This window comes from Rattus rattus, chromosome 6 (assembly GCF_011064425.1).
Source record: "Rattus rattus isolate New Zealand chromosome 6, Rrattus_CSIRO_v1, whole genome shotgun sequence".
NCBI classification, from domain to species: Eukaryota; Metazoa; Chordata; class Mammalia; order Rodentia; family Muridae; genus Rattus; species Rattus rattus.
This window is the reverse complement of record NC_046159.1, coordinates 17758480-17785656: the sequence shown is the minus strand read 5'-3', so window position 1 is coordinate 17785656 and position 27177 is coordinate 17758480. Positions and strand designations below refer to the sequence as shown.

The 27177-nt window shown below is 37.1% G+C and overlaps 1 protein-coding gene across 1 annotated transcript; it reads right to left on the bottom strand.

Moving 5' to 3' along the window:
* Positions 1 to 7099: 7099 nt before the first annotated feature.
* Positions 7100 to 25897, bottom strand: LOC116904553 (killer cell lectin-like receptor 4). Its single transcript, XM_032907348.1, has 7 exons — positions 25786 to 25897; positions 24121 to 24210; positions 22294 to 22515; positions 20534 to 20676; positions 15362 to 15465; positions 7880 to 8035; positions 7100 to 7247 (listed from the first exon to the last, which is right to left on the bottom strand). Exons 1-6 carry the CDS (start codon positions 25895 to 25897, stop codon positions 7882 to 7884), a joined length of 825 nt encoding a protein of 274 aa, XP_032763239.1. The 3' UTR covers positions 7100 to 7247; positions 7880 to 7881.
* Positions 25898 to 27177: the final 1280 nt, after the last annotated feature.

The following is a 27177-nucleotide window of genomic DNA, read 5'->3' as shown; positions in this document are numbered from 1 at the left end:
CATGTATCATGCATGTGTACACACACATATTTGGATGTAAGTCCAACTTCCACCAATTATTTAGCAATAAATGGGCACTGTGGTGAATTTTAACATTTTATCAAACATTAAAGTAGATGTGATTCCAGTTTACCCTAAATCAAACTTCTAAGTTTCATTCAATGAAAGTACATTTTTTTATTTTCTTAAATATTTTAATTAATGTCTATAACTATGTTAGTAAAAATAATTATAAGTAAGTCTTTTCATATACAAGGTGTTTTGAAACTTCCCATGGCCATAAAAGGCAGGACTGTACCTTTCAGAGTGTCTACCAGTCGGCTGGCTGTTAGTATAGGAGACATGCATGGGTGGCAAAAGCAGTGTCAAATAAAGTGCCTAATAAAAGCTGTTCTTCCATAGATTTTCTTCTCCACCCTAATAATTTCTCTGAGGGGCCTTTTAAACTAAAACTTGCAATAATGTTCTTTGCCCTTTATTGTCTTCAGGTTTAAGCAATGCTATATGTTGTTGATACATGGAAAACACTTTGCATTCAAAGGGACATAATTTTAAGGTGCTGTCCCATCAAAAATATTCTCCTTCTTCTGTGGGTAGAAAAAATGTAAAACTAACAGGTCAGTGTATATAAAAGCAGACATGTAAGGATGAGGCCAGAGGTCTGCAGCTTTGATGACCTGAGAGTACTATTAATTCTTCAATGATAAATCGCAAATACTGACTTTCTGATTGCTGCTTTGTGGGCTATTTTTTAAAAATTTTATTTTTGCAGTGTGAAAATTTCTCTGTATACTGCACTGCCAAGTTTTAAAACCAAATTTTGTAGCTACCGAGATAATAAATGTAGAATTATTATAATGGACATATGTTTGTCTTGCCTTATATGACATCCCTTCATTTAGAAACAGCATGCATTGTTAAATTTTTCTATGTAATAAGTCCACTGAAAATTTTATAAACTGTAAGTAGGTAGTCCTTCACCATGTATTTTCACATACATTAAGAAAAAAGGAGTTTGTCTAGTTGCTTGAAAGTGTTTTGAGACCACTGGGTCTCTAAACTTCCCTAATTTTTGGTCCTTATCCTGCGAGAGCATTGAAGTTATACCATGTCTGCCATAGTTCAAACAAGACAGCTAAATGATAGAGAGATGTGTGGTATCCAGAAAGCCTCCAGCACACTTTATCTTAGGTTTTCATTGGAGAGGTGGCATAAGAGACTATGAGAGCAACCAGGAAGCTAGAGCAGTAACTACAAAAGGACAGGAAAATAAATGTTCTTTGTATTGCTGTGGCTAACATTTGTTACTACCTTAGGCTAATGGTTATATGAGATTCAAACACAAACACACACACACACACACACACACACAAACACACACACACAAGCGCACACACACACACGAGAGAGAGAGAGAGAGAGAGAGAGAGAGAGAGAGAGAGAGAGAACTTATACTGTAGTAGTTCTGTAATATTCCTATTCTCTTTTTCTTTTTTTTTTTTTTTTTCGAACTGGACCCAGACAGGGCCTTATACTGTAGTAGTTACCACTGAGCTAAATCCCCAACCCCATATTCCTATTCTCTATTCTGTTTTTGGTAGCAAGTATCAGTTTAAAGAAAGGCAAAGGAATTGTGTGGAAAAAACACAGAGATTGGAAAAATGCTATCTTTGGAGTGTCAATCTGGGATTCCTTAGGCTGTGATAGCTTCATGTGGGAACAAAGGAGTGATGATTGTCTGGGACCTGAATCAAGAGATTAAAAACATAGTTTGGACTCTGTAGACACCATACAGTTATTTGTTATTTGTTTGTCATTTAATCTTTCCATAGAATTCAGTCATACAGCTGTTCCCTAAGACAGTAACTTCTCACTACAGCTGAATACAATGCTGTCTCTTCCTATCCTCAGTTCCTCCAGAAATGCCCAAATCTGTCTTCCAGTAGGTCATGTAAGTTTTTCCTTTGTATGATACTAAAGCTAAATAAAATTTCGTTCTGTTTTGTGCATATGACCAAATATACATTGTTTCTTTAATCCTAATCAAATTGATTTCTTTATGAATCATCCATGGCAATGTCCTATATCTTAGTAGAGTTAACTCCCTCTTTTTTAGTTCTCCTTCATCATGACCCAAGTACTTATATATTCACCTTGCAGTATAATTATTTGTGATTTTGTTTTAGTTTTCATGAATCTCAGGCAAGTGCTTTTACCAATTGAACTATATTACAGGCTTACCATTTCCAAACAATTTTGTTCCTTGAATTTTAAGCCTCTAAGGAAAGAGTTATTGTGACTTCGGTACCAAGTAGAATGTTTTGCAAATAGTAATACACAATTATGCAGAAACAAATGGACGTTATTTTGTAGATAATTAGAAATGAAAACTGAGTCAGGAACACTGTTGTAACTGAGAAAGAATAACTTGATTTTCATGAATGGTTTTGTTTTCAAAGTAAAAATTTAAATATTTAAAAAAAACAGAATAGTTTATCTGCATGCTTCATAAAAAACAAATTCTAACCAAGGTTATTATATGTTGTTTGACTTTTCATTGGGACACATGAACAAAACTTCTTTTTGCTCCAGATAGAGCAATGGTTATTGGCTAAAAAAGTATTCCAGTGAGGTTATTGGGGTAACTTACAGGAATATGAGTAAAGAGTCACTTATAGTAGAGAATATATCTTAAAGACAGCTGCATAGCCAGAAACTTTATCCTAGCATTGATGATGGATTGCTAAAATATGATCATAGAACTCTCTATACATAACTTACAGGCAGCTCAATTTGTAGGAGTGTAGTCTCTCCCAGCAATTACTACTGATTAAATAAATTTGTGGATGGTCTTTGTGCATCTTGGAAATTTCATGAGGTTTTTGATAATTGTGAGTTTTATTAACTTCCTGGGTTTTCAAGAGACAGAAAAGGCTGTTTTAGAGTATAGTAAATACTTTACTCAACATTGTAATCCTTAAACCAGAATAAAAACAAATTAAGTTGGACAAAACACTGAACAAAACAATATAATTTCTAAAAGAGGGAAGGGTAGATTTATACCTGCCCTTTTTCTTTTTTTTGTTATGTGTAATTCACATTATTCATTGACACACATCCCAAATTGTTTGGAGAATGCAGTATTTCCATTCTGGTAGGTGTGAAGATATTATGGTGAGAGACAATACTCGTATCTTTCTATTTTGTTCTTTGGCTATTGAAACACGTTTTTAAAATGTCAGACCCTGTATTTCTTCCCATGAGAATTTTGTTCCCCCTTCTAATAAGGACTGAAGCGTCCATATTTTGGTCTTTCTTTCTTCTGGAGCCTCATATGGTATGTGAATTGTATCTTGGGCGTTCTGAGATTTTAAGTGCACACCATGTGTGTTCTTTTGTGACTGGGTTACCTCACTCAGGATGATATTTTCTAGTTCCAACATTTGCCTAAGAGTTTCAGGAAGTCCATTGTAAAAATGTACCACATTTTCTGTAACCGTTCCTTTGGGGAGCACTGACTAAAGGAAATTCCACCCAGAAAACTGTCCCACCTGGGGATCCATCCCATATGTAGCCAACAAACCCAGTCATTATTGCTGACGCGAAGAAGTGCTTGCTGACAGGAGCCTGATACTGATGTCTTCTGAGAGGCTCTGGTAGAGCCCTTAGTGATACAGATGAGGATGCTTGCAGTTAACCCTTGGACTGAGCCCGGAGACCCCAATGGAGGAGTTAGAAAGGACTGAAGGAGCTGAAGAAGCTTGCAACCCATAAGGAGAACAACAATATAAACCAACCAGAATGCCCTCCTTACCCCAGCTCCCAGGTACTAAATCACGAACCAAAGAGTACACATGGAGGGACCCACGGCTTCAATTGCATATGATGCAGACATTGTCTGGCATCAATAGAAGTCCTTGATCCTTTGTAGGCTTATTTCCCTAGTGTAATGGAATGTAAGGGTGGTGAGGTGGGAGTAGGTAGGTGGGAGGGGGAATATCCTCATAGAAGAAGGGGAAGGGGGGATAAAAAGGGGGGAACCAGGAGAGGGGCCAACATTCGAAATGTAAATACATAAAATATCCAATAAAAATTTGTCATACCATCCTGCAGAAGAGACTGACAGGTGATAATTGGAACTACACTATGAACAGTGTTTCTTATTCATGCATATATCTTGAGCTCTATTTTAAACTGAAGCCTTCACTCTTTTTGTTTTGTTTTGTTTGTTTGTTTGTTTTTCCTGATTTTTGTGATAGTCAGATGGAATGCATCTCCTTTCTCTGCCTATATTGGATAAGCCCCCAAAAATTCACTTTGAATTTCAAAGTTTCAAAATTTCAGCTCAACACTAAGTATACTCCTGTGGTGGTTTGAAACAAATGTATACCATGAGTTTCAGGCATTTGAAAACTTATTGGTCCTCAGACAGTGGCTTTTTAAGGAAGATTAGGAGTTGTGGTCTTACTGGAGGAAGAATGTCACTGGAGGCTGGCTTCAAAGTTTGAAGTCTTCACTACATTTGGAGTTAGATTGCTCTGATTCCTGTTTGTGATTTGACATGTGAGCTCTCATTTATTCTTCAATGTCCGTCTTGGCCATCATGGACTGTAACTCTCTGGCACCCTAAACCTAAAATAAACACTTGCTTCTATAAATTGTCTTGGCCATTGAATTTTAACAGACATTAGAAAAATAATCCTTAAAAGAACTTAGGAAAGATGCAAAAGATATTCCAAGCAAACAGAATTAAGAAGCAAACCATTGTATCCATTCTGCCAAAATAAACTTCAAACTGCTACCTTGCTGAAGAACTAATCTGACAAAATAGACTTCATATAGAAACTTCTGAGAAGCAGCAGGAAAGGTCATTTCATATTCATTAAAGGAAAATTCCATTAGAAGATATCCAATTTTAAACATTCTTTCAATTCACAAAAAGCACCTATTTGGAAGTGAGTCTCCCTCTTTACTCCAAGTTTAAGGGCAGCAGGTTGTCGCCTGGGTGAGCTAAAGAATTTTAATGAATATCTTTGGGAGTTTCTAAGTTTCCTTGGTGCCTGTTGTAATGTCTCTCTTTTCATCTCTGATTTTATTAACGTGGATTTTCTCAGTTTACTTTGTTTAATTTGGCCAAAAGTTTTAAAAACTTGTTTACATTTTCAATGAACCAACTCCAGGACATGTCTCACACCTAAAAGTAGCTGACAACATAACTTGATGAGTTTTTATAAGACTCAACTCATCATAGATGGAGTAAACTGGGTGGATAGGACAACTGATGCCTTGGATAAGCAGAAGATAGAAGAGAAAGTTGAGTGGGTAGGGAGCTAGGAGTGAAGTGGATGCAATTAGATGAAGGGAAATCAACAGGATTGATATACATGGTATGAATTTACCAAAGAATTACTAAAATATTATTTTCTAAAAAGTTTTAGGTTAATGTTTAAAAAAATGCTGAGCAAAAAGAAAGGAGATAAAAAGCTATAATGGAAATAGAATTAATTTATGGTGTAAGTGAACACAGCCAGGGCAAGAAAAGACTTTGAGAGGAGTTGGAAATGTTCTGTTTGGATATGATGGAGGATAGGAAGTGTAATTATTTATTAATGCCCAAGTTTCTCAGCAGAGTATGGTTCTACATGTTTTTAATCTCAGCACTTGGGAGGCAAAGACAAATCTCTACGAGTTTCAGCGCAGCCACTCCAGAAGTTGATTTAAAAATATCAAGGTAAGTAAACAAAACCATTAGCATGTCTTTAATCTTAGCACTCAGGAGGGAGACGCAAATTAATCTCTGAGTTCAAAATCAGTCTGAGGAGAGAGAGAGAGAGAGAGAGAGAGAGAGAGAGAGAGAGAGAGAGAGAATTAGTTCTAGGAAAGCTAGGGTAGCACTAAGAACAAACAAGAATCAACCAACACCAAAAGCAAATGACCAGAAAACATAAAAAAAGATTCAAGACAAAAGGACACTAAAATAATACCATCAATGAACGTGAATTCATGGGAACCTGAACGTGGAGGAAATACCTAGTTTCTTAGTTAGGGTTCCAATTCCTGCACAACCATCATGACCAAGAAGCAAGTTGTGGAGGAAAGGGTTTATTTAGTTTACTTCCGTGCTGTTCATCACCAAAGGAAGTCAGGACTAGAACTGAAGCAGGGCAGGAAACAGGAGCTGATGCAGAGGCCATGAAGGGATGTTGTTTTACTGGTTTGCTTCCCCTGGCTTGCTCAGCATCCTCTCTTACAGAACCCAAGACAACCAGCCCAGGGATGGCACCACCAACAATGGGCTGGGCCCTCCCGTCTTGATCAATAATTGAGACAATGCCTTAGAGCTGGATCTCATGGAGGTATTTCCTCAACTGAGGTTCCTTTCTCTGTGATATCTTCAGCTTGTGTCAAGATGACACAGAAAACCAGCCAGTACACCTAGAGTGACATTATATAGTTAGTTGTTAGGTACAAAGATCCTAGAGTAGAACTAGTTACTATAGCAATACTAACTGTCCTGAGTTTGATCATTTGGGTACAGTTGTATAACATAAAGTGTTGTCCCTGTAAAATATTGAGGAACATGCATGTCTTGATTTTGTTTGGTTTCTTTGGTTATATGATGTAGGCTCTCACTGTATTCATTTTTCAATGATCGTGTCTGTGCCTCCTAATTGCCAAGGTCACAAGTGTAAGCCTCTACATCTCACCAACTTCAATTATTACCACCATTTCTCTAAGGCCTTATCTCATCATAGATGGATTAAAGTAGGTGGATAGGACACTGATCCCTTGATAAAAGATATTCAGCAGTTCCTTGAACTATCCTGCAACTGTTCACCAAACTTGAAATTATAATTTCTGGCCAAGAGAATGGTTTATAGCAGCAAGAAAAACTTCTACATGAAAAAAAGAAGCAAACCAGACAAAAGCTATTGACTAACAAATGAGAAACCAAAACTTGCAACTACATTATATCTCTTAATTGTGCTTTTGACTAAGAAGGTATATTCTAATCATAATGAAATACTCAAGCTGTTTGTTGGGGTTCTTTATTTAGTTTATAAGAGTTTTACAAAGCATAAAAAGCAGAGTCCTGAAGTCTTTGAGGAAAAGTGTGTCCATGCACCAGAGGAGATGTGTCCTGTCTCTAACAGGAAGAAAGAAGCCTTCGCTCTGTTATATCAGATCCCAGAAAACATTTTCAGCCTTTTCTAGATCATCTCTTTGTATGCACAACAGACTAAGACCTGTGAACAAAACACTTGTATGTAAGCAGTTACAAATTATTACAGGAAACAAATGAGAATCACCACATTTCACTGTTTTTTATTGGATTTTTTTTATTTACAGTTCAAATGTTATTCCCTTTCCCAGTTTCCCATCTTTAAGCCCTCTACCCCATCCACCTCTCCCTTCTTCTATGAGGATGTTCCCCCTTCCAAACCACCCACCCCTTCCTGCCTCCCTGCCCTGACTTTCCCATACACTGGGGGTTCAGCCTTGACAGGACCAAGGACTTCTCCTCTCATAGGTGCCCAACAAGGCCATCCTTTGCTGTACATGCAGCTGCAGCCATGAGTCTGTCCATGTCTACTCTTTGGGTAGTGGTTTAGTTCCTGGGAGCTCTGGTTGGTTGGTATTATTGTTCTTATAGGATTGCGAGCCCCTTCAGCTCCTTCAGTCCTTTAACTCCTTCAATGGGAACCCCATTCTCAGTTCAATGGTTTGCTCCTAGCATTTGCCTCTGTTTTTGTCATGCTCTGGCAGAGCCTCTCAGGAGATAGCTGGGGATCCAGCCCATATAAATGCAGCCACCAAACGCAGACATTATTGCTGATGCCAAGAAGTGCATGCTCACAGGAGCACATTTCACTTTTACCTTTAACTCTTGTTAGAGAAGCAATTAGAGGATTTATCCAGTCTCTTTTCACAAATACAGGGGTAGACACTTTCACGTTTACTATTGTCTAGTCTTGTTTTAGACAAGAACACAAAGTTTTCATCCTTTACATAGTATTTCTTTATGTTCAAGGCACTGAAGAAAAAAACAATAAAGGATAACTGATTAATTTTGAACATTCAATGAAAATAAGTCATGATTTTAAAAATTATATTGGCCAAAGTATACAGAATATAGAATTATTAATCATAAGCTCACCATGAAAATCTTTTGTTTTCTTTAAGCTCATTGAAAAGAAATGGTCTCAGAATCACACAAAAAGTTTCCATCTGATTTCACACTCAAAATTATTTGGTCAGCAGGTAAATCAGTCTTTCAATATTTCCAAAGAACTATTTTAGCTAAACCTGCTTTCACTTTTATATTTTGTCAATAAAAATCCTTTGGTAATAGTAAAATAGATGTGTGTGACACACAGAACAACATCTTATATGTTTGTGTTTTAAGAAGAAAGGGGAGATAGTCACAGGGCCTGTAACTAATGCTTTAGACTGTGTCCCTTTTCTCTTTCCTACATCATAGCTAATGGGTTCATGAAACATGGTAATCTGCTGAATTGTCTGTATGCAACACTACTCTGACTTCTGCAGAATGTTATAATAGAGGCCACAACTACCTTTCTGTTAAGAAATGCAGTCAAATAAAATAAATCAAAAAATAAATAAGAACACAGAGCAAACTGCCACCAACACAGAAGGATTGTGATTTGTACGACAGCCTGGGGTATGTTGCAAAACAAGAAGTAAAAAAGTAATTATTTGATAATTAATAATTAATTATCCTCATGTATAAACCAACAGAAATCAGTTTACACTTCGGGCTGAGATGTTAGCAGGAATTGGAATGAACCTCATATGGCCAGTTTTTTCCCTAATAGAGGAAGCTAACACACTCAAAATGAAGATCCTGTTAACAATAAATCTAGCCAGGCATAGTGGTACTTCTAGTCCTGTTTTGTGGGAATGAAAATAGGAGGATCACATTTCAAGGCTAACTTTCAACATATAGGGAATTTGAGGCTGGTTTGGATTAATAAGAGTCTGTCAAAGACAGAGAAAGAGAATGAAATCCACCCTAGCTACATGGGACTGAGACTTCAAAGGATCATTCTTTAGCAAAATATGTCGATGTCTTTGAATCTTGGATTTAAGATGAGAAGAAATGGAATATTCAAATGTACCAAATTTAGGAAAGTAAAACAACAACAACAACAACAACAACAATAAAAACCATCCCCCAAAACCACGCAAAATAAATGAAACTAACCTAGTGTCTTATGTAGCATAGACATAACAGATAACATTCATTGAGAATGAATATGTGTATTAGTCAGCAATAAGATATGCTCATGAATAGAGTCAGAAAACCACATGCATATGTCAAACATGAGCAAAAGGAACAACCCAGCATATACCAGATGTTAACAAAAGATAACTAAAAGAAAAAAAAGTATGTTCACAAAGTTACTCACACTTAAGTTGACATAACAGGTTTTGCAATTGTCAAAATTTCATAACTGTCAAATTTAGAAACATATACATTCACGTGTGAATTTAGAAAGATTGTAAAATGCCTATCTAAGAAAACAGCTGGAATTAGCTAAAACATCATAGTGACTACAAGGTGCAGAGATATACAGAGTCAGCCACAAATCTGTGCACAGTATATGATACTCTGCCCTAGACCATACTCATTTATAGTACAAGAGAGCACATATCTGCTTGCCACGGGCCATGTGTGGGGTCAGGGGCAGGAAAGAACCTTGGAGGGTAACATAATTGTCCTGTTTTAGTTTGATGGTATCTACTGCTGTGACGAAACACTGTGAGCAAAGCAATTTGGGCAAGGAAATTATTTGTTTTGTTCAAATTTCCATATCAATGTCTATCATTAAAGAAATTCAGGGTAAGAACCAAACTGGGCATGAGCTTGAAGGCACATGTGATGGAGAGTGCAGCTTACTGTGTTGATCCCTAAAATTTTATTGGCATACATTCTTAGCATATCCAACACCAATATCTCGGGGGTGATACCCACAATAGTCTGCAGTTTCCCACATCAGTTACTAATCAAGAAAATGCCCTACAGGCTTGCTTACAACCATATCTTATTGAGGCACTTTCTCAATTGAGATTTCCTCCTCTCAGATATCAATGCTTTTGTAAAGTTGACATCAAAGTATTTTGCAGAATGGTGCTTGAAAAGATGTACATATTTATTAAAACTCACACTTTTCAACACTTACACTGAGTGAATTACATCAAGACTTGAATTTTTAGTTTTTTTAAACAGTGAGCCAAAGCACTTCATTATCTTGTATATGTAAAAATATCAACAGAGACATGATCCAAAACCTGATAATTATGAATGTATTATGAAATAGACATATTACTAGATCCATACTGAAATTTTAAAGGTTAATTATGATACAATAAAAGAAACTGCTTCACCTTAGAAAGTATTTTTCAACAGCTTAGTATTATTATCATTATTATTCTTAAACTTCATAAGATACAATCTCATTTGGTAGCACAATGACTTCAAATATACTGTGAAGCCTAGGCTGCCCCGAAAGTCATGTACCTATAAAATTGTAAGCCTTAAGCTATCTTAAGCAGCTGGCTGCAGTGAACGTAACTATATCTATGAGATTTCAACTTTCTTCATCAAATAGATCCAAGAGAGATAGAGAGTGAATGAGGACATGTATACATTATGGAAGTTTGAATGAGTTACTTGAACTACTCAGGCAACTCATAGTCAACTCTAAATGTATTTTACAGTTATTAAATGCATTCTAAAAGTATAAATTCCCTTATGTACAAAAAGTAAACATCAAAAAACTGATCAACAAATAAAATCCCACAATGACATTCTAGTTAATTGTGCTATCAGAGTTATGGAGTATTGAAGTGGTTGGTACTAGTGATGATGAAGTATGTACTGTTTATTGGTATTATGTATTTGCTTCTGTGTCATTTCCACAGGGTTTGGAACAAAAGTATCCATTGTACAGATAAAGGTGCTCTTGGTACCAGGAAACAAGTTATCTTCTGCTGTGTTAAGGCAGATTTCAGAAGAATATTTCTTCTTTTTTCAGCTTGTCACCATATTTGTACAGTGTACTGAGATCTGTGGTTAAAACGTTGTTATCAGTGGTCACTAAGGAGTCACCTATTATCACAGGAAATGAACAAAATGACAAAACAGTTCGTTTTTATTTTACCTTTATTTGTCACACCTAATTAGGATATTTATCTACTTTTCACAGACACATGAGCAGGCTTTACCACATCATTATATCTGTGAAAGTGAAAGATACACTTCCTCTGTCTTATGTAGTGATGCATTTTTGGGGGTTGAGAGTTGGGGGTTTCCCTCTAGAAAGTACTAGAGACCTGGGAGTAAGAGTTTCTCAGGACTCAATGGGGTGACCTTAGCCAAAATATCCAACAATGGGGAAAGGCAACTCAAACAGTCCATCTCCAGTAGATAGATAGGGCCTCTAGTGGAGGGACAGGGTTACTAACCCACAGTTAAATTTCATTCCCAGAATTTTTCCTGTCTAAAAAGAACTGCATAGACAAAAATGAAGAAAAGACTAAAGGAAAGGTGGTCTAGTGACTGGCCCAACTAGGAACCCACCTCACGGGGAGGCTCCAAGGCCTGACACTAATACTGATGCTATGGTGTGCTTATAGACAGGAGCCTAGCATAGCTGTCCTTTGAGAGACCCTACCAGCAGCTGACCGAGACAGACACAGATGCTTACACCCAACCATTGGGCTGAAGTCAGTCACCCTTATAGTTGAATTAGGTGAAGGATTGAAGAAGCTGAAGGGATGTGTGACCCCATAGGAAGACCAGCAGTCTCAACTAACCTGGACCCCATCGAGCTCCCAGAGACTAAGCCACCAACCAAGATGCATACATGGGTTAGCCAGAGGCTCCTGGCATATATATAGCAGAGGAATGATTGGTTTGGCCTCAGAGAGAGAAGATGTACCTAATCCTCTAGACACTTGAGGCCCCAGGGAGAGGGGAGGCTATTGGGGGGCCCTCTCAGAGTCAAGGGGGAACGGTAATGGAATGAGGAACTGTGGGAAAGGGACTGGAAGAAGAGGCAATGACTAGAATGTAAATAAATGAAATAATTTTAAAAATCACTATAAAACAAAATATATAATAGACAGTTACTTTAGTTTGAATCTTATATTGATTTAGGCTCTGGTTTTAAAAACAATGTTTATTGACCAAAGTGTATAGAATGTGGACTTAATCCTAAGTGTATCAATAAAAATTTTGATTTTCTTAAACACATAAAACTGTGGTGGTAAGACTAAAACAGAGACAGAACTGGTTCCCATGAGTGTTCTCACTCTGTGCAGATCCGTGGGAAAATCAAAGTTCCAGAATCTTGTAATTTAGCAATTATATTTATATGTTTGTAGATGTAGTCCACAATACATCTACACAATAAATTCGCTCCCATTTAATAAAGGTTTGAACCGCCCACCAAGATGAGATGAAATTGACCTAGTCTATCTGGATCTGGATCATTCTGCTATGTTGTTTCCATCTTGAATTCTCTCTCGCTTCTTCCTCCCTTCTCCTTCCTAGACTTTTTCCCCTTCTACCCTTCCTTCTCATCCAATGATAGGCTTCATCTTATCCTGGACCTGCCTTGATGCATAATGACATCATCCTACATAAAACAGGTCTTGGACCAGTAACATGGATCATCCAACCTGACAACCTGAGTTCAGATTTCAGACCCCACAAAGTAGGAGAGAAATAACTCCCTAATTGCCCTCTAGTTACACTTATGCTATGAAATGCATGTGCACATGTGCATACTTGAAACAAAAATAAATAAACTAAAAATGTAAAGTAAAACTTGCCTTTCAATCAAAACTTAACTCCTCATAGAGTCCACACTTAATTTTTCATTAGGAAGTTAATTTAATTTTCAATATTTCCATGGGATGATTTTATATTGAAGTTAGTTTCCTCTGATAATCTTTACAAGAAAGATAGATAAAAGAAGGAATAAGTTATGTGACACAAAGGACAAGACCTCATATGCCTTCATTTTAAGGAGAAAGGTAAAGATTGTAATATAGTCAAAGAAGAGGGTTTGTGACTGCTGTTGTGGTTCTTGCTTCCCTGTCAGCAGAGACAATGGGACTTCACTGAAATATGGTGATTCACTGACTTTCTTCCATGCAGCACAACTGCAATCCCTGCAGGAGGGTGTGTTAAGTGCCACAGCTACATTACATTTCTTGGGAAAATGTAATTTAAAACAAAAAATAAAACACTAGCAAAGACAAGGCCTCTAACTTCACCATTTGGGAGGCTGAATTAGGAGGACTGTAACCCAAGTCAGAATAGGATATAGAGTGAGGTCCTAATCAAATATGAACTAATAATTAAAGCCTTACTCAGTACACTCATGAACAGTCAAAAAGCAGTTCCTATACAAATGAGCTTCAGCGGAGCTGACACTTCAAAGGATCAGCAGAGCCTGGCTGCCAGTCTTTCTCCTAAGAGTCAGGGAAAGAATAATAGAGGATCTACATGAAATGGTCATTTAAATACTAAATAATGAATCCCTGAAGACCGGGAGTTCAAGGCACGTTGGAAAAATACAGTGACTTTGAATCAGGCTAGCATAATAAGAATTTATGTCAAAGAATACCAGACAGAGAATGAAATATACCAAATTCTATGGGGGCTAAAATTACAAATGGAAGTTTTAATAAACAATAAACTTTCTTTAAAATTGTATCCAGTCTATGGAGAAACAACATGTTTAAAGTTATTATAGGACAAGAAAAGAAAGATAAATGAAACCACATGTCTCACAGATAAGGGACAGGCAAGGTGAGATACATTAGGAATGTGGATACATACATTTGGCCTCCCTGAGATATCCTTATGTGTACAATCATTAAGGATGTATGCTGAATATGGCCCTAGCAAGCACATCATCACCAGAGAACTATTCTGCAGTATAGTCAAGGTCTTCTAAGATCTCTTAACCTGGATCCATACATTCTCTCAGTTACTAATACCTCATTCTATGTATTACCACCAGCCCATCTCTGTCTAGGTACGCTGTTGTAGGCTATAAAAGATTCATTAACTCTGTGGTAAATATCAGCAATCTCAGTGTTTGGGAGATAGATCCAGGAAGACTAGACCTAGTCTGTGTGAAATAATATTTTACAGAGACAAACCAAAATTAATAACAGTACTAATAATCTCTATGATTAGAGACTGTTAATACATCTTGTAAGGCTGTCTGTCCTTGGCCACTTCTGTGATAGACAGCTTAAGAATGTCCTTAAAGGACAGAGAGGAAGATATTTTCCTGAAGTCTTGAAACCTGGCTGTACACACTGACAAGACCACAATTCGAATAGAATAATTCAGATCTTCCGTATATCCAGGCATTGCATGAAAAATTCCTGAGAAAATTATTACTATGGGTACCATGCCTCAGATAGTTTCTGTAGCTGTTGAGGAAGAAACCCAATGAATGCCACAAAGAAAATGACATCATGAGCAAAAGACAACAGAAAGTACAGACAAAAGGATTACCAACTAACACTTGTAAGTTGAGTATGATGGACATCTTTTAAGATATAATATATAGGCCAGATATAGCTGCCTCTAGTTTCAACACCTAAGAGATAGAGGTGTGAGGATCATGAGTTCAAGAACAGCCTGGGTGAAATGGATCCCTATCTCAAAATATCAACAAAATAATAAAAATTAGATTTATTTTAAATTATATAGAAAGCAGCATAACTTATAAATACCTAGGAAAGTTATTAAAGTAAAACAGAATTATGAGGTGATTTTTTATAATTTGTATTTCCAAAAATATTAACAATCAGAAAAAATGATAAATACATGGTATAAAGGTAGAAGAGAGATTCTGAGGATTCTAGGACAAAGGTGGATGACTACTGGAAAATAAGGGCCAGGAGTAAATAAAGGATGTATTAACCAAAGCTAAGGTTTTATGAAAGGCCTTATGAAAACCCCACTACTTAATTAGCTTGTAGTTGACCAACACAAAACACACTCCAAATTTTCTTGTCATGAAGATTTAGTGACTCCATACCATCTAAAGTGGTTGACTTTCTAGTGCACTGGGCATCCTAGAACACAAATCCTGTGATGTTTGTAGTATTAAGCCACTTTTCGTCAGCCCCTAGACCAGATGTTTTCCATCTGTAACACTTTCTCAGGTAGTGCTTTATACTACTTGTCCTCACATATGATCTCCACAGAAAACGAGGAAAGCCAAGTGAAACCAGAGAAAAGCCTTTGCACAGACTCCTCCCAATCCCCACACAGTGTTACAGTCTGATGGTTTTAGAAACTCACAATTTAGATGGATTATTGTCAATCCATGCCGAATCGTGTTTTTTATTATCATAAGACAATCCAATCCAGTAACTGTCTGGAGTAACCTGGAGCTGAAGGAACTTCTGTAAAGGAAACAACAGACCTTATGATGAAATTTCTTTCTGTTAGATGAGAAAATATACAGGAAAAGTTACCAGAATTATTTTTCATTTCTTTTCTGTTTTTCGGAGCTGGGGACCGAACCCAGGGCCTTGCACTTGCTAGGCAAGCGCTCTACCACTGAGGTAAATCCCCAACCATTACCAGAATTCTTGTGTCATTCTTTGCTATCCTGTCCCCCACAGTTTAGTCCTACTGTGTTCATTTACTAATGTGACTTCCCTTTTAGTAGCAAGTTTGTATCAAAAATGACCCCAGTTTAGTAAGTTATTAAAAATAAAACCTTCAGGTTCAACTAAAAAACTATGTTCATGACATGATTTGTGACTGTTTCTTAGACCAAGTCTCAGTATATAACCAAGCCTGTTTATGAACCCACGATCTTCTGTTTAAGGCAGGAATTTATTAGATTTAGCATTTTTTGACTGATGTATCAATTTTTCTATTGCAATATTTCTTTAGCTTGAGCTAAAAAGAAAATTCTCAATAGAGGAATCTTGAATGTCCAACAAGCACATTAATAAACGTTAAAAGACTTTAGCTACCAGGAAAATGCAAATCAGAACAGCTTGGAGATCGTATCTTACCCCAGTAGGATTGCCTACGTTTAAAAAGTCTACTGATAGCACATGCAGGCAAAGATATAGAGCAAGGGGAACAGGAAACATTTTCTGAAGCTCTATTAAATTATTCGAATGTGCATTCTGGAATACCACAGAAGTATATGGGAAGTAATGCTCTGTTTTCTTTTTTTTTTTTTCCGGGGCTGGGGACCGAACCCAGGACCTTGCACTTCCTAGGCAAGCGCTCTACCACTGAGCTAAATCCCCAACCCCTAATGCTCTGTTTTCAAATTAAAGTTGTAAGGATTAAAAGTGCCATGTGGAAGGCTCTGCATTAAGCTCTATGCTCCAGACAGGAATTTTTCCTACTTCACATCCAGAAGTTTCATAACTAAGAAGATGGGAGATATTGGGAAGTGTTTAGGGTGTCTTATATGTGACATTTGAGAGGCATGGAACCTCATTAAGTGACAGATTACATCTTGAAATATGGGTGGGTTTAAATTTAATTATATTGTGTGTGTGTGTGTGTGTGTGTGTGTGTGTGTGTGTGTGTGTGTGTGTCCTTGTTTGTTTGGGCTGGTATGGAATTACTTTTTTCCTATGATTTTTCGATGTAATTATCCTCCTTGAGGAAGAGTTTTCCTTCTAGTATTGTATATAAGGCTGGATTTGCTGATAGTCTTTGAATTTGGATCTATCTTGAAATGTCTTCTTCATCTACAGTGGTTGAGAGTTTTGCTGAGTATTGTAGTCTAAGTTGGCATTGGTGCTATTTTATAGGTTTTAGTGTATCTATCCAGGCACTTTTAATGTTTAGAGTCTTTGTTGAGAAATGGGTGTAATTCTGACAGGTCTGCTATTGTGTGCTACCTGCCATTTTCCCTTGCTGCTTTTAATATCTTTCTTTTGCTCTGTATATTTTGTATTTTTATTATTATGTGGCAGGAGGACTTTCTTTTCTGGTTCAGTCTAATTTGAGTTCTATAAGCTACATTTATATTTTAGGTTGGAAAGTTTTCTTCTATGATTTTGTTGAAAATATTTTATGAGCTTGGAGCTGGGACTCTTCACCTTCTTCTATTCCTATTATTATTAGGATAGGTCTTTTAATGGTATCCCAAATATTCTGAATGGTTTGTGTAAGGAATTTGTTAAATTTAAAACTTGACTGATGTATCAATTTCTTCTATTATATCTTCTAAGGCTTAGCTAAACAGAGAATTCACAACACAAGAATACTGAATGGCCTAGAAACACTTAGTGAAATATACAAAGTCCTTGGTCAATAGGAAAATGCAAATCAAAACAACTCTGAGATCCCATCTTCTACCAGTCAGAATGACTAAGATCAAAGCTCAAGTGATAGTACATTCTAGTGAGGATGTGTTGCAAGGGAGCATACCTTCATTGTTAGTGAGAATACAACTTGTACAATCACTTTGGAAATCGATTTGTCAGTTTCTCAGAAAATTGGGAATAGTTCTACCTCAGGACCCAGCTATACCAATCCTGGGTATGTAACACAAAGGTTGCTACAACATCCCACAAAGACACCTGCTCATAGCAGTTTTATTCATAATAGCAAGAAACTGAAAACAATCTAGGTAGATGTCCCTCAAATGAAGAATGGATAAAGAAAATGTGTAATGTCTACACAATAGAATAGTATTCAACTATGTAAAACAAAGACATGAATTTTGCAGGTAGATGAATGGATCTTGAGAATATCATCCTGAGTAGGGTAAACCACTTCCAAAAGGACACATGGTATCTACTCACTTATTAGTTGAAAGTAGCCATAAAATACAGGATGTCCATGATACACTCTACATACCCAGTACAGTGCAGGATAGGACAGGACAGGAAGGATGGCACATGCAAGAATGCTTGAGTCTCACTTGGAAGAGGGAATGAAATGGTCTTGGCAGGCAAATAGAGGGAGGAAACTTGGTAAGTGAGGGGATCGTGAGGGGAGTATGGGATCTGGGGTCAGGTATAGGGAAGGGCAGGGGGGATGGCCAGATGTCTGTGAGAATGAGTGGAAAAGGGCAACTGGTTGAGTGATAGGGGGTATCTCCTGGAAGAGACACAGACTTGAGATAGGGGAGGTTTCAAATAATCAATGGGTGTATCCTTCACTGTGACTCACAGCATTCGGTCATATGAAGCCTGGGGAAATTATCTCCTGTGGTCAGACAGGGGACCTGGTGAAGCTATAGGGCTACTATCACTCCCTCAAAACTTTCAACCCCAAACTTTTCCTGTCTACAAGAAATGCAGGGATTGTGGATAAGGCAGAGACTGGGGGAACAGTTAACCACAACTTACCCAACTTGAGATTCATCCCATGGCCAAGCACTAATCTCTGACACTATTGATGATGCTCTGTTATGCTTGCAGTCAGGAGTCTAGCATGGCTGTCCTCTGAGAAGTTCTATGCTCCTAACTCAGACAGGCGCAGACACCCACAGCCAAACACTGGATGGAGCTTGGGAACTCTTATGAAAGAATAAAAGAAAGGATTGCGGTGCCTAATATAATAGGAATGGCACAGGAAGACCAATAGAATTAACTAAACTTCAACATTGGGGCTTTCAGAAACTGAACTACAAATCAAAGAACACACACAGCCTGAACTTAGGCCTCTCCTTACATATATAGCAGATGTACAGCTTAGTTTTCATGTGGGTTTCACATGAAGTTAGCAGGGTCTATCCCAAAAGTTTTTGCTTGTATATGAGATATATTCTATCTGGGCTAAGTTGTCTGGCCTCAATGAGCAAGGATACACCTAGCCTCAAGGAAACTTGTTGTGTCAGTGTGGAGAGAGATTCAGGGGAGTCCCCACCTGCTCAGTGGGGAAGGAGAGAGGGGATCAGGGAGGAATAGTGGGAAGGACTGACCAGGAGGGGGGTGTTGAGTGGAATTTGAAGTGAATAGGTAATATAATAATAATAATAATAATAATAATAATAATAACAGCAATAATAATAATGTTTACTGTATCAAATGGAAAATTACAGTTATCTAACATTAATATCATTTTATGTTGTTGTTTAAATATATTAAATTGATGGATAAAAACTGTACCATGTTATAAATAAGAAAGGTTTCAATGCTATTCTGCAATAATTTCTCTAGAAAAAAATAGTCTTCACATTTTAAGAGATTCATTACTGATAATTTAAACAGAAAATGTCAGTGTCATGGAAACTTTGTTTTCTTTAAATACTTGTTTCCTTAGATGAATATAATTTTTTACAAAACATGAAAATACAATTCAGTAAAATTTACAGAGCGTTTCAGTGAAAATCACCAGAAGACTAACTGGTAAAACCTTTAGTTTTCATGATTCTTATATGGCAGATGGGCACAGAGTTCAACTACTGCCCTGGTTGTTATCTGATTCCTCAGGCAGGGTCACTTCCTGGTTCCGAAGAGCAAGTCCTGTACTCTCGCCCCTAGAGACTGAGTTGTCACCCTATAGAGATGAATAACTGTCAGCTACAGGATGTGCTGTACCAAAGGGTCCTGGCCCTAAGTGGAGAACTGGAGGGAGTCACGTGAGACACTCTTACTGCCGTTTGCTTCACATTACAAGAGAATCATATACACATGTAAAGGTCAGAGCCAACCATCAGACTGAGCTCAGGGAACCTGGTGGTGGAGCTGGCAAGAGGACTGGAAGAAGGGAGGAGGATTGCAACCACATTGAAAGAACAACAGGCCATCCTGATCACCCAATTCTTTCAGAGTCTAGACCACCAGCTAAGGAGTGTACCTGGAAGGATCCATTGCTCCAGATAAATATGTAGCAGAGGATGGCCTTGCCTGATAAGGTCCTCGGGAGGCTTGATTCCCCAGCATAGGGGGATGCTGGAGTGGTGGGACTGGGAAGTGTGGGTGAATGGGGGAGAACTTCCTGACAGGTAAAGAGGAGGGGAAAGGGCATATGGGGAATGGAGCATTGGTGGAGGGGGTAACCAGGAAGTGGGATATCATTTGAGATGTAAAAGAATGGAATAATTAATGATTAAAAAATAAAAATAAAAGAAAAAATATTTTTATGCAACGGGAGAAGAGGTCCTTGGTACTGTGAAGGCTTGATGTCCCAGTGTAGGAGAATGCCAGGGCAGGGAGGAGGGAGTGGGTGGGTGGGTGGCAGAGCACCTTTATAAAAGCAGGATAAGGGAGGATGGGATAGAGGATTTCCAGAGGAGAAACCTGGAAAGGGGATAACTTTTGAAATGTAAATAAATAAAATATCCAATAAACAAAAAGGAAAAAATAAAGAATGCAGACATGGAAAATGGTGAGAATAGATTTCACACAAACATAAGTAATCTATGAAAGCATGATAATAAAATACACATATTAATTAAAATAGCTGGATACAGTATCTCACTATCCAAGGCCTAATGACAGATTCTAAGTGAGTAAGTCGGTATGCAAGAGGTGGTGTTACCAGTTCATCTTCATCATCTATCGTCAGAAGAGATAATTTGCAACCCTGGCAGGCCTGTTCACATTCCTTCCATTGTTTCTTGTCCATGATGAAATAATAACACTTTATGCCACAGCAGAACAAGTGTACATTCACTTGTCTGCCTGCAACAGAGAAGATGAATGGTTAAACTTTGTGTTTTCCAGTATTCTGTTATCAGAACAATGTACTTAGTAAGCTTGTATTTAAAACCATAAAATCTCACAGGTCTCAGAAACTGAGATTCTATAATGCCCAGAGACTCCTGCACATCCATTACCTATGCAATGTTGTTAATAACAGTAGAGACATAAAATATTTAAGCGCCAATCATGGATGAATCAGTAGAGAAAATGTAGCACATTCACACTAAAGAATACTATTTATCCTTTAAAGGGAAATGAATCAGCTGGGAATGAAGACTTAGGCTTATAACTGCAGTACTTCAAAGAGAGAGGCAGGAGGGTCACCATCAGTTTGAGGCCAGCCTAGGCTATGTGTAAATTCCATGCCAACTTTGGGTATACAGTGAGTTCTAAGTCATCCTGGGCTACAGAATGTTATCATGTCTCACAACAAACCGAAATCTGAGATACTGACATATGTGACCAATATGGATGAATTTGAGAACTGTGTACAATGTGAAACACACAAGGCCTATAATCATACTTTATGTAATTACATATTCTATGTATATAAGGTTTTGAAAACAGCCCAACTCCGTGAAACAGAGGCTTGAGATACAAGGTACTGGAGGGCAGGCAATGAGCACTTACTATTCAGAGGCAGTTAAACTGATGACAGAATTCTAGGTCTGCAATAATGCATTGTGCACACAGTGGTCCACACACTGCTCTGCACTTAACATTGTGCCATGGTTTGTGTTAAATGCTTTTACCTTAAGAGAAACGAGAGAAATAGGAGGGAAGCTTTGACATTAATAGTCTCCTGATTGTGGTGATGCCTTTAATGGTATTGACACATGCCTAAATGTGTCAAGCTGAATACATTAAAATGTGTGTAGTTAGTGTAGCAAAAACACCTCTGTATGACTACTTTGTTTAGTGAGGTGCTGGGGATGGGTATGCTCTATTTACCAATTTTACCTCCACTCTTTGTTTTCCTGTGGAGAAGTATCATTGTGTAACTCAGGCTGGCTTTGAAATTGCTGTGCTGTCCACATCATCCTGATAGTTATAATCCTTCTCCCTCAACCTCCTCATCATGAGGATTAAATCATTATTAGTTCTTGCATCCCAGGATTGTTATCCACTACTAACACAGAAACAGCAACACACACACACACACACACACACACACACACACACACACACACACACTACTTTTTCTGACAGTATCCATGGAAATGTCCTAAGTCCATTTTAATGTAAATATTTAGTAAATGCATTCTTACTACAACTTCCATGTTCTGTCAATAACAAAGATGGAGATTCCAAATTTTCAATAAACCACAAGGCCCTGAGTTCTCACAGGTGATGACTTATGATTCCATCTTCTGACAGCAGTAGGAGTCAGAAAGGTCACTGAGTTCTAGCAAATATAAGATTGTTCCTAATCCAAGGAGAATATGCAGGGTTCCAGGGCCCTACACAAGTTGAAGAAACCCCAGACCATTAACTCACACATCACCAGTATTATAAGCTGATAGCTGACTTCAAATCTTCTGGAGTTAAAAACAATAGAAAATCATGCAATTCTTGATTCAAAATTTCCATCCATACCTTTGTGCTGTAAGCAATCTAAAACAATATTGGTTAACCGCAGGCATGTGTTCTGTTGTCTGTTGAGGGAGTCCAGGACACTTTTATAGGCATCACACTCCAAAGACTTATTTCCCAGCATTTCTTCATTTAAATAGCTTTCATTTTTCATTGTGCTGTAGTTATGGTGGAGGTTGTTTAGAGCTTCCTGCAGTTCATGTTTTTCTTGACTATACTGAAAAACTAAAATTAGTAGTAGACATAACATCAAAAATGCTCATAAGATGTACATATTGAAATTAAGATTTGAGAAAAGTCTTCATGTTGACAGCCAACACATGTCATTACTTTACTTTGTACTTAAACATTTGTAAATTAGCACTACAATTAACTCACAATAGAAATACATAAACTGATGTTTTTCTCTATAGGTAAGTTGACTGTAAAGTAAGTGAATAAAATTATGGTGTAAGTAACTTTCAACTACTTGATGGTTACAGCATAAATGCCTAATTAAAATGTTCAGCAAATACTTAATGCACCATGAAAATTTGAACTAAAAACTAATAAGAAATGGCACAATTCTTATTGGAGTATATGGAAATTAAAATATCCACATATTTAACTATGTTCAAGTGTAGCCTGGAAGTGATTTTTCTCTCTATACATGTAGAAATCCAATAAAGTTTAAATTTTAATGTTGCTGTACAGATGAAGTCTCTTTACTTAACTATGACCTCAATATACACTGAGGGAAAATGTATAGGTCATCATTTTTTTTGCACAGCTATTCAGCTCAATATGTTTACTTAAAATTAACAATTACCTGAGTTCAGAAAGCAGACTATCAAGTCCTTAGAAGGAAAGCTTGGATTACTCAATGATACAATTCACAGACCACATGATGCTCAAGAAGAAGAATGATCAAAGTGCAGACCCTTCAGTCCTTCTTAAAAGGGGAACAAAACAATTCTTAGGAGGAAACACGGAGACAAGTTTTGAGCAGAGACTGAAGGAAAGACCATCTGGGGACTGCCCTACCTCAGGATCCAGCCCATACACATACAGCCACCAAACCCAGACAATACTGCTGATGCCAAGAAGTACATGCTAACAGAAGCCTGATATAACTATCTCCTGAAAGACTGCCAGAACATGACAAATAGAGAAGCAGATGCTTGCAACCAACCATTGAACTGAAAACAGTTAGAGGAAGGATTGAAAGAGTTGAAGGGGTTTGTAACACTATAAGAACAATACCAACCAAACAGAACTCCCAGGGACTAAACCATCATTCAAAAAATATAAATGGGAAGACGTATGGCTCCAGCTGCATATGTAGCAGAGGATGGCCTTGTTGGGCACTAATGGGAGGAGAAACCCTTGGTCCTGCCAAGGCTTGCCTCCCTGCCCCTCAGTGTAGGGAAATGTCAGGGCAAGGAGGCGGGAAGTGGTGGATGGATGGGTGGTGAACACCCTCATAGAAGAAGGGGGAGGGGGAGTAGTATAGGAGGTTTGTGGATAGAAAACCAGGAAATGGGATAACATTTGAAATGTAAATATGTAAAAATATCCAATAAAAAGTAAATAAAATTAAAAGTTAAAAAAAGAGAAGGAATATAACCAAGAATGACATAGAACCAAGTAGCTCCCAACTACCCTAGGCCTAAGAAATTTGGTATTTAAAAGAAGAGGACATTGTATTATGCCAGATAAAAAATAAAAGTCAAGATATGTTTTCTTATTCCCTGATTATAGGCAGAATAATAGAGTATGATAACTGCATGATTCGTGTCTCAGATTATTCCTTAAATAGAAAGTCAAAGAAGATATATCTGAGTTACTCACTGTGTGTCACCAACACTGCCACAGTTACAAGGAGAATGGAACAGAGTATTCCAAGAGGTATCATGATAAGATGCCAGGAGACTGAACACCCTTTTAAAAAAGCAAGAAAATCATCACTAAAAAAAAGAACACACCTCAATACTAGTTAAATTTCGTGGAGCATGGAAACAAGGGGATATTTGTCGCTAACGTTTTTACAGAAGTCCCTGATACAAACTGTCTGAAAATATGCCTTTAAATTTGTATATTTCTGTCTAAAATGAACACAAAGTAGAAGTCCTACTTGTGTGATGTTTCACAAGATTTTGAACTTATTTTACCCTTTGCATTGTATTGTGAATCCTACGTACTCAGCTTAGGAGTAGGTGACAAGCATGTGCTCTCACTACAGAATCAAAAATGCATCAGGAAAGCACTGGAATCACAGACACACTCCAAACACAATAATCCAAACTAGAGCATTCACTCTACCAAAAAGGATGGAGACTTACGATGGAGAAGAAGGAACTAGAAATGAATAATCTTGAGAACTGTTAGAAAAATGAAGCTGTTCTGGATCTGACTTTCATCCAGCCCCATTTTGCAGGGGCCTTAAAGTCAACTCTGTTTTTTTCATAAGATCTATTTTTTCTCTACACAAATACAAAATGCATGTGAAGTGTTCACATTGAGAAAGTCAAGCTTCTGATTATCACTATATCAAATAAGTTAAGGTTCTCTGTTTGGAATTCAACTGTGACAGTGTGTACAGAATGAGGAGAAACAGAGAAGAGAAAATTGATATTTTTCTCATTTTCATTAACAAATTTAGTTATTCTTTGACATTTTTGGAAACCACAGTGTAGTTTACACATTCCCATATCCACTACTCTCTCTCATCCTTTCTCTTCCTCTGCAACTTTCTTCTTAGGAAGAAACTTCCTTTTCTGATGGACAAATCTTGCTGCTTTGTTGCATTAGTTATGGGAAATATATAGGGGAATGTCCAGGGGTAGGAAAGGGTGATGGATGGATATAGAAGAAGGGAGGTTATGAGATAGGGGGCTCATGTCCGGGAAACCAGGAAAGGGAATTACATTTGAAATGTAAATAAGAAAATCCAATAAAAGAAAAAAAGACAAAACACTTTCTCTGAGAATGAGACTATTGTTTCTGGTGCACATTTTACATTTCCTTAAGGTTTTATTCTCTAGAACACTTGATGTTTCTTCAGATTCTTGTTTGCTATTTTAAAGTTTTCAGAATTCTTCTTGACTAGACTAAGTATATACTTCATAATGATTCCTCAAGTTTGACATAATGTCAAGCTTTTTGCATCACCATTCACAATAACATTTTACTTATAGACCCCCATCATTCTACTCTGACCATCTGATATTTATTTTTAGTTGTACACTAACAACTAGAAGAAGAATTAGGGTTATAATTTCTTTCTTCTTTTCTTTTACTTTTAAAATTGATTATTTTTCTTTTAAACTTACTTTAGAACAATTTTGTATATTATTACTCTCCAACTAATATTCTCTTATCTCCCTCCCATCCTTGTACAAAACAAGCCAAGATGAAATGGAAGGTTATAGTTTTGAACAGAAATAGCCATTGCTTTCAAAAGTAAAAAGGCACAATTTATAGAAATAGGTGAATTTAGTCACTTAAAACACTTACCTCTGTGGCTAGTTTCTCTGGGCCCTTGAGTCTCATCTGTCTTCACTTGGTTCTGTAACCCTGAAGAATTATGAAATCTCAAAGTTGAGTAAGTGACCTCCTGCTCACTCATTTTGGAAGTATGTGAAGTATGTTCTCTGTTAAAATGTGGCCTTGAGTGATTTCTAAAGAAAAGGTTGAAATGTCCACATTTAGGAAGGTACCTAGATCTGGTGTTATGATGGGATATGAAGGGGTAGGGTCTGATTAATTCCTTTAAGGATCCAAATATCATAACATTGACTGGCCCTGGTTTCCATTATAGGTGATAATTTTTTTGCAGATTTCCATTTAAAATGTTTATATTTCTAATGGTCATAGCAATTATTATTAAGAAATATGGAAAGAACTCAAGTCACCATAATATTGCCACAGTCTGTTCAAAATATTCAACATATAAAATGTTACTAAAATTAGCACCACTGATAAACTTTCAATTAATCTGCTCAGCTAAAAGATTCGAAGCTTTCTGAATAAATAAAAATTTTGCTTTAAAATTATTTATACATTTTGATAAACGCACGACTATGAAAATGTTATTGCAGTATTTTCAATTAAACATTTCAGTCAGAGTTTCCCAGACACTACTTTCAAAAGAATATTTGAAAAATGATCCTGCAGGTGATTTAAGATTTATAGATACTTCTTGGGTCAAAGCCCCAAACAGCTGAGATGTCCAACCTCTCCACTCAGTCGTAGTCTACACATACCTCTCCATGGTTGGACAAGGTAAATGGTTTCAACTACAAAAGATCCTACTGAGTGGGGTAATCCAGTCCTAGAAAGACAAATGCCCCATGCTCTCTCTTTTATGAGGCTCCTGGTGGAAAGTTACCATGAATGTTATGTAACCTGGAGTAACTTCAGCAACCAGGAAAGTAGAAAAGGGCAATTGCAGGGATAGGGTATGGGGAGCAAGAGAGAGAGAGGCATAGAGGATACAATATGAAGTTTTAATCTCAAATCATCCCATGTAAAATTATGTCACATATAATATATGAGCACATGATGTTCTCAGTTGTGGGTATAAAAAATATTTTTTTTCATTATTCAGCATACATGAGCTAATGTCCACGAAGAACACAATCTGATAATAGATAACAATGTAGTAATAAATAGTATTTGTAACCAACCTTACCCCATTACATTAATAAGTAAGCTGAGAGACTGCAGATAATAACAATAACAAGCTGCACATGAACTAACATTCTTATCTAGTTTTTTAGTTTATGGTGTTTTCGGACATTATTTACCTTTTACTTTATTTTTTGAGAAAAAAATCCTTCTATTACAGAATTATCTTTTGAAATTGTTATTTATTATTATTATTCCTCTTGGGGTGGAGCTGTCCAA

Excerpts from the sequence above, each read along its gene's own strand:
- LOC116904553 (XM_032907348.1), bottom strand. The coding sequence starts at position 25,897 with ATGAGTGAGCAGGAGGTCACTTACTCAACTTTGAGATTTCATAATTCT. Across the intron at positions 24,211-25,785 it reads CAGAGAAACTAGCCACAGAG|GGTGTTCAGTCTCCTGGCAT; the intron begins GTAAGTGTTTTA and ends CTTTTTTAAAAG. Across the intron at positions 8,036-15,361 it reads GACAATAATCCATCTAAATT|TGCCTTGAACATAAAGAAAT; the intron begins GTGAGTTTCTAA and ends TTTTTTCTTCAG.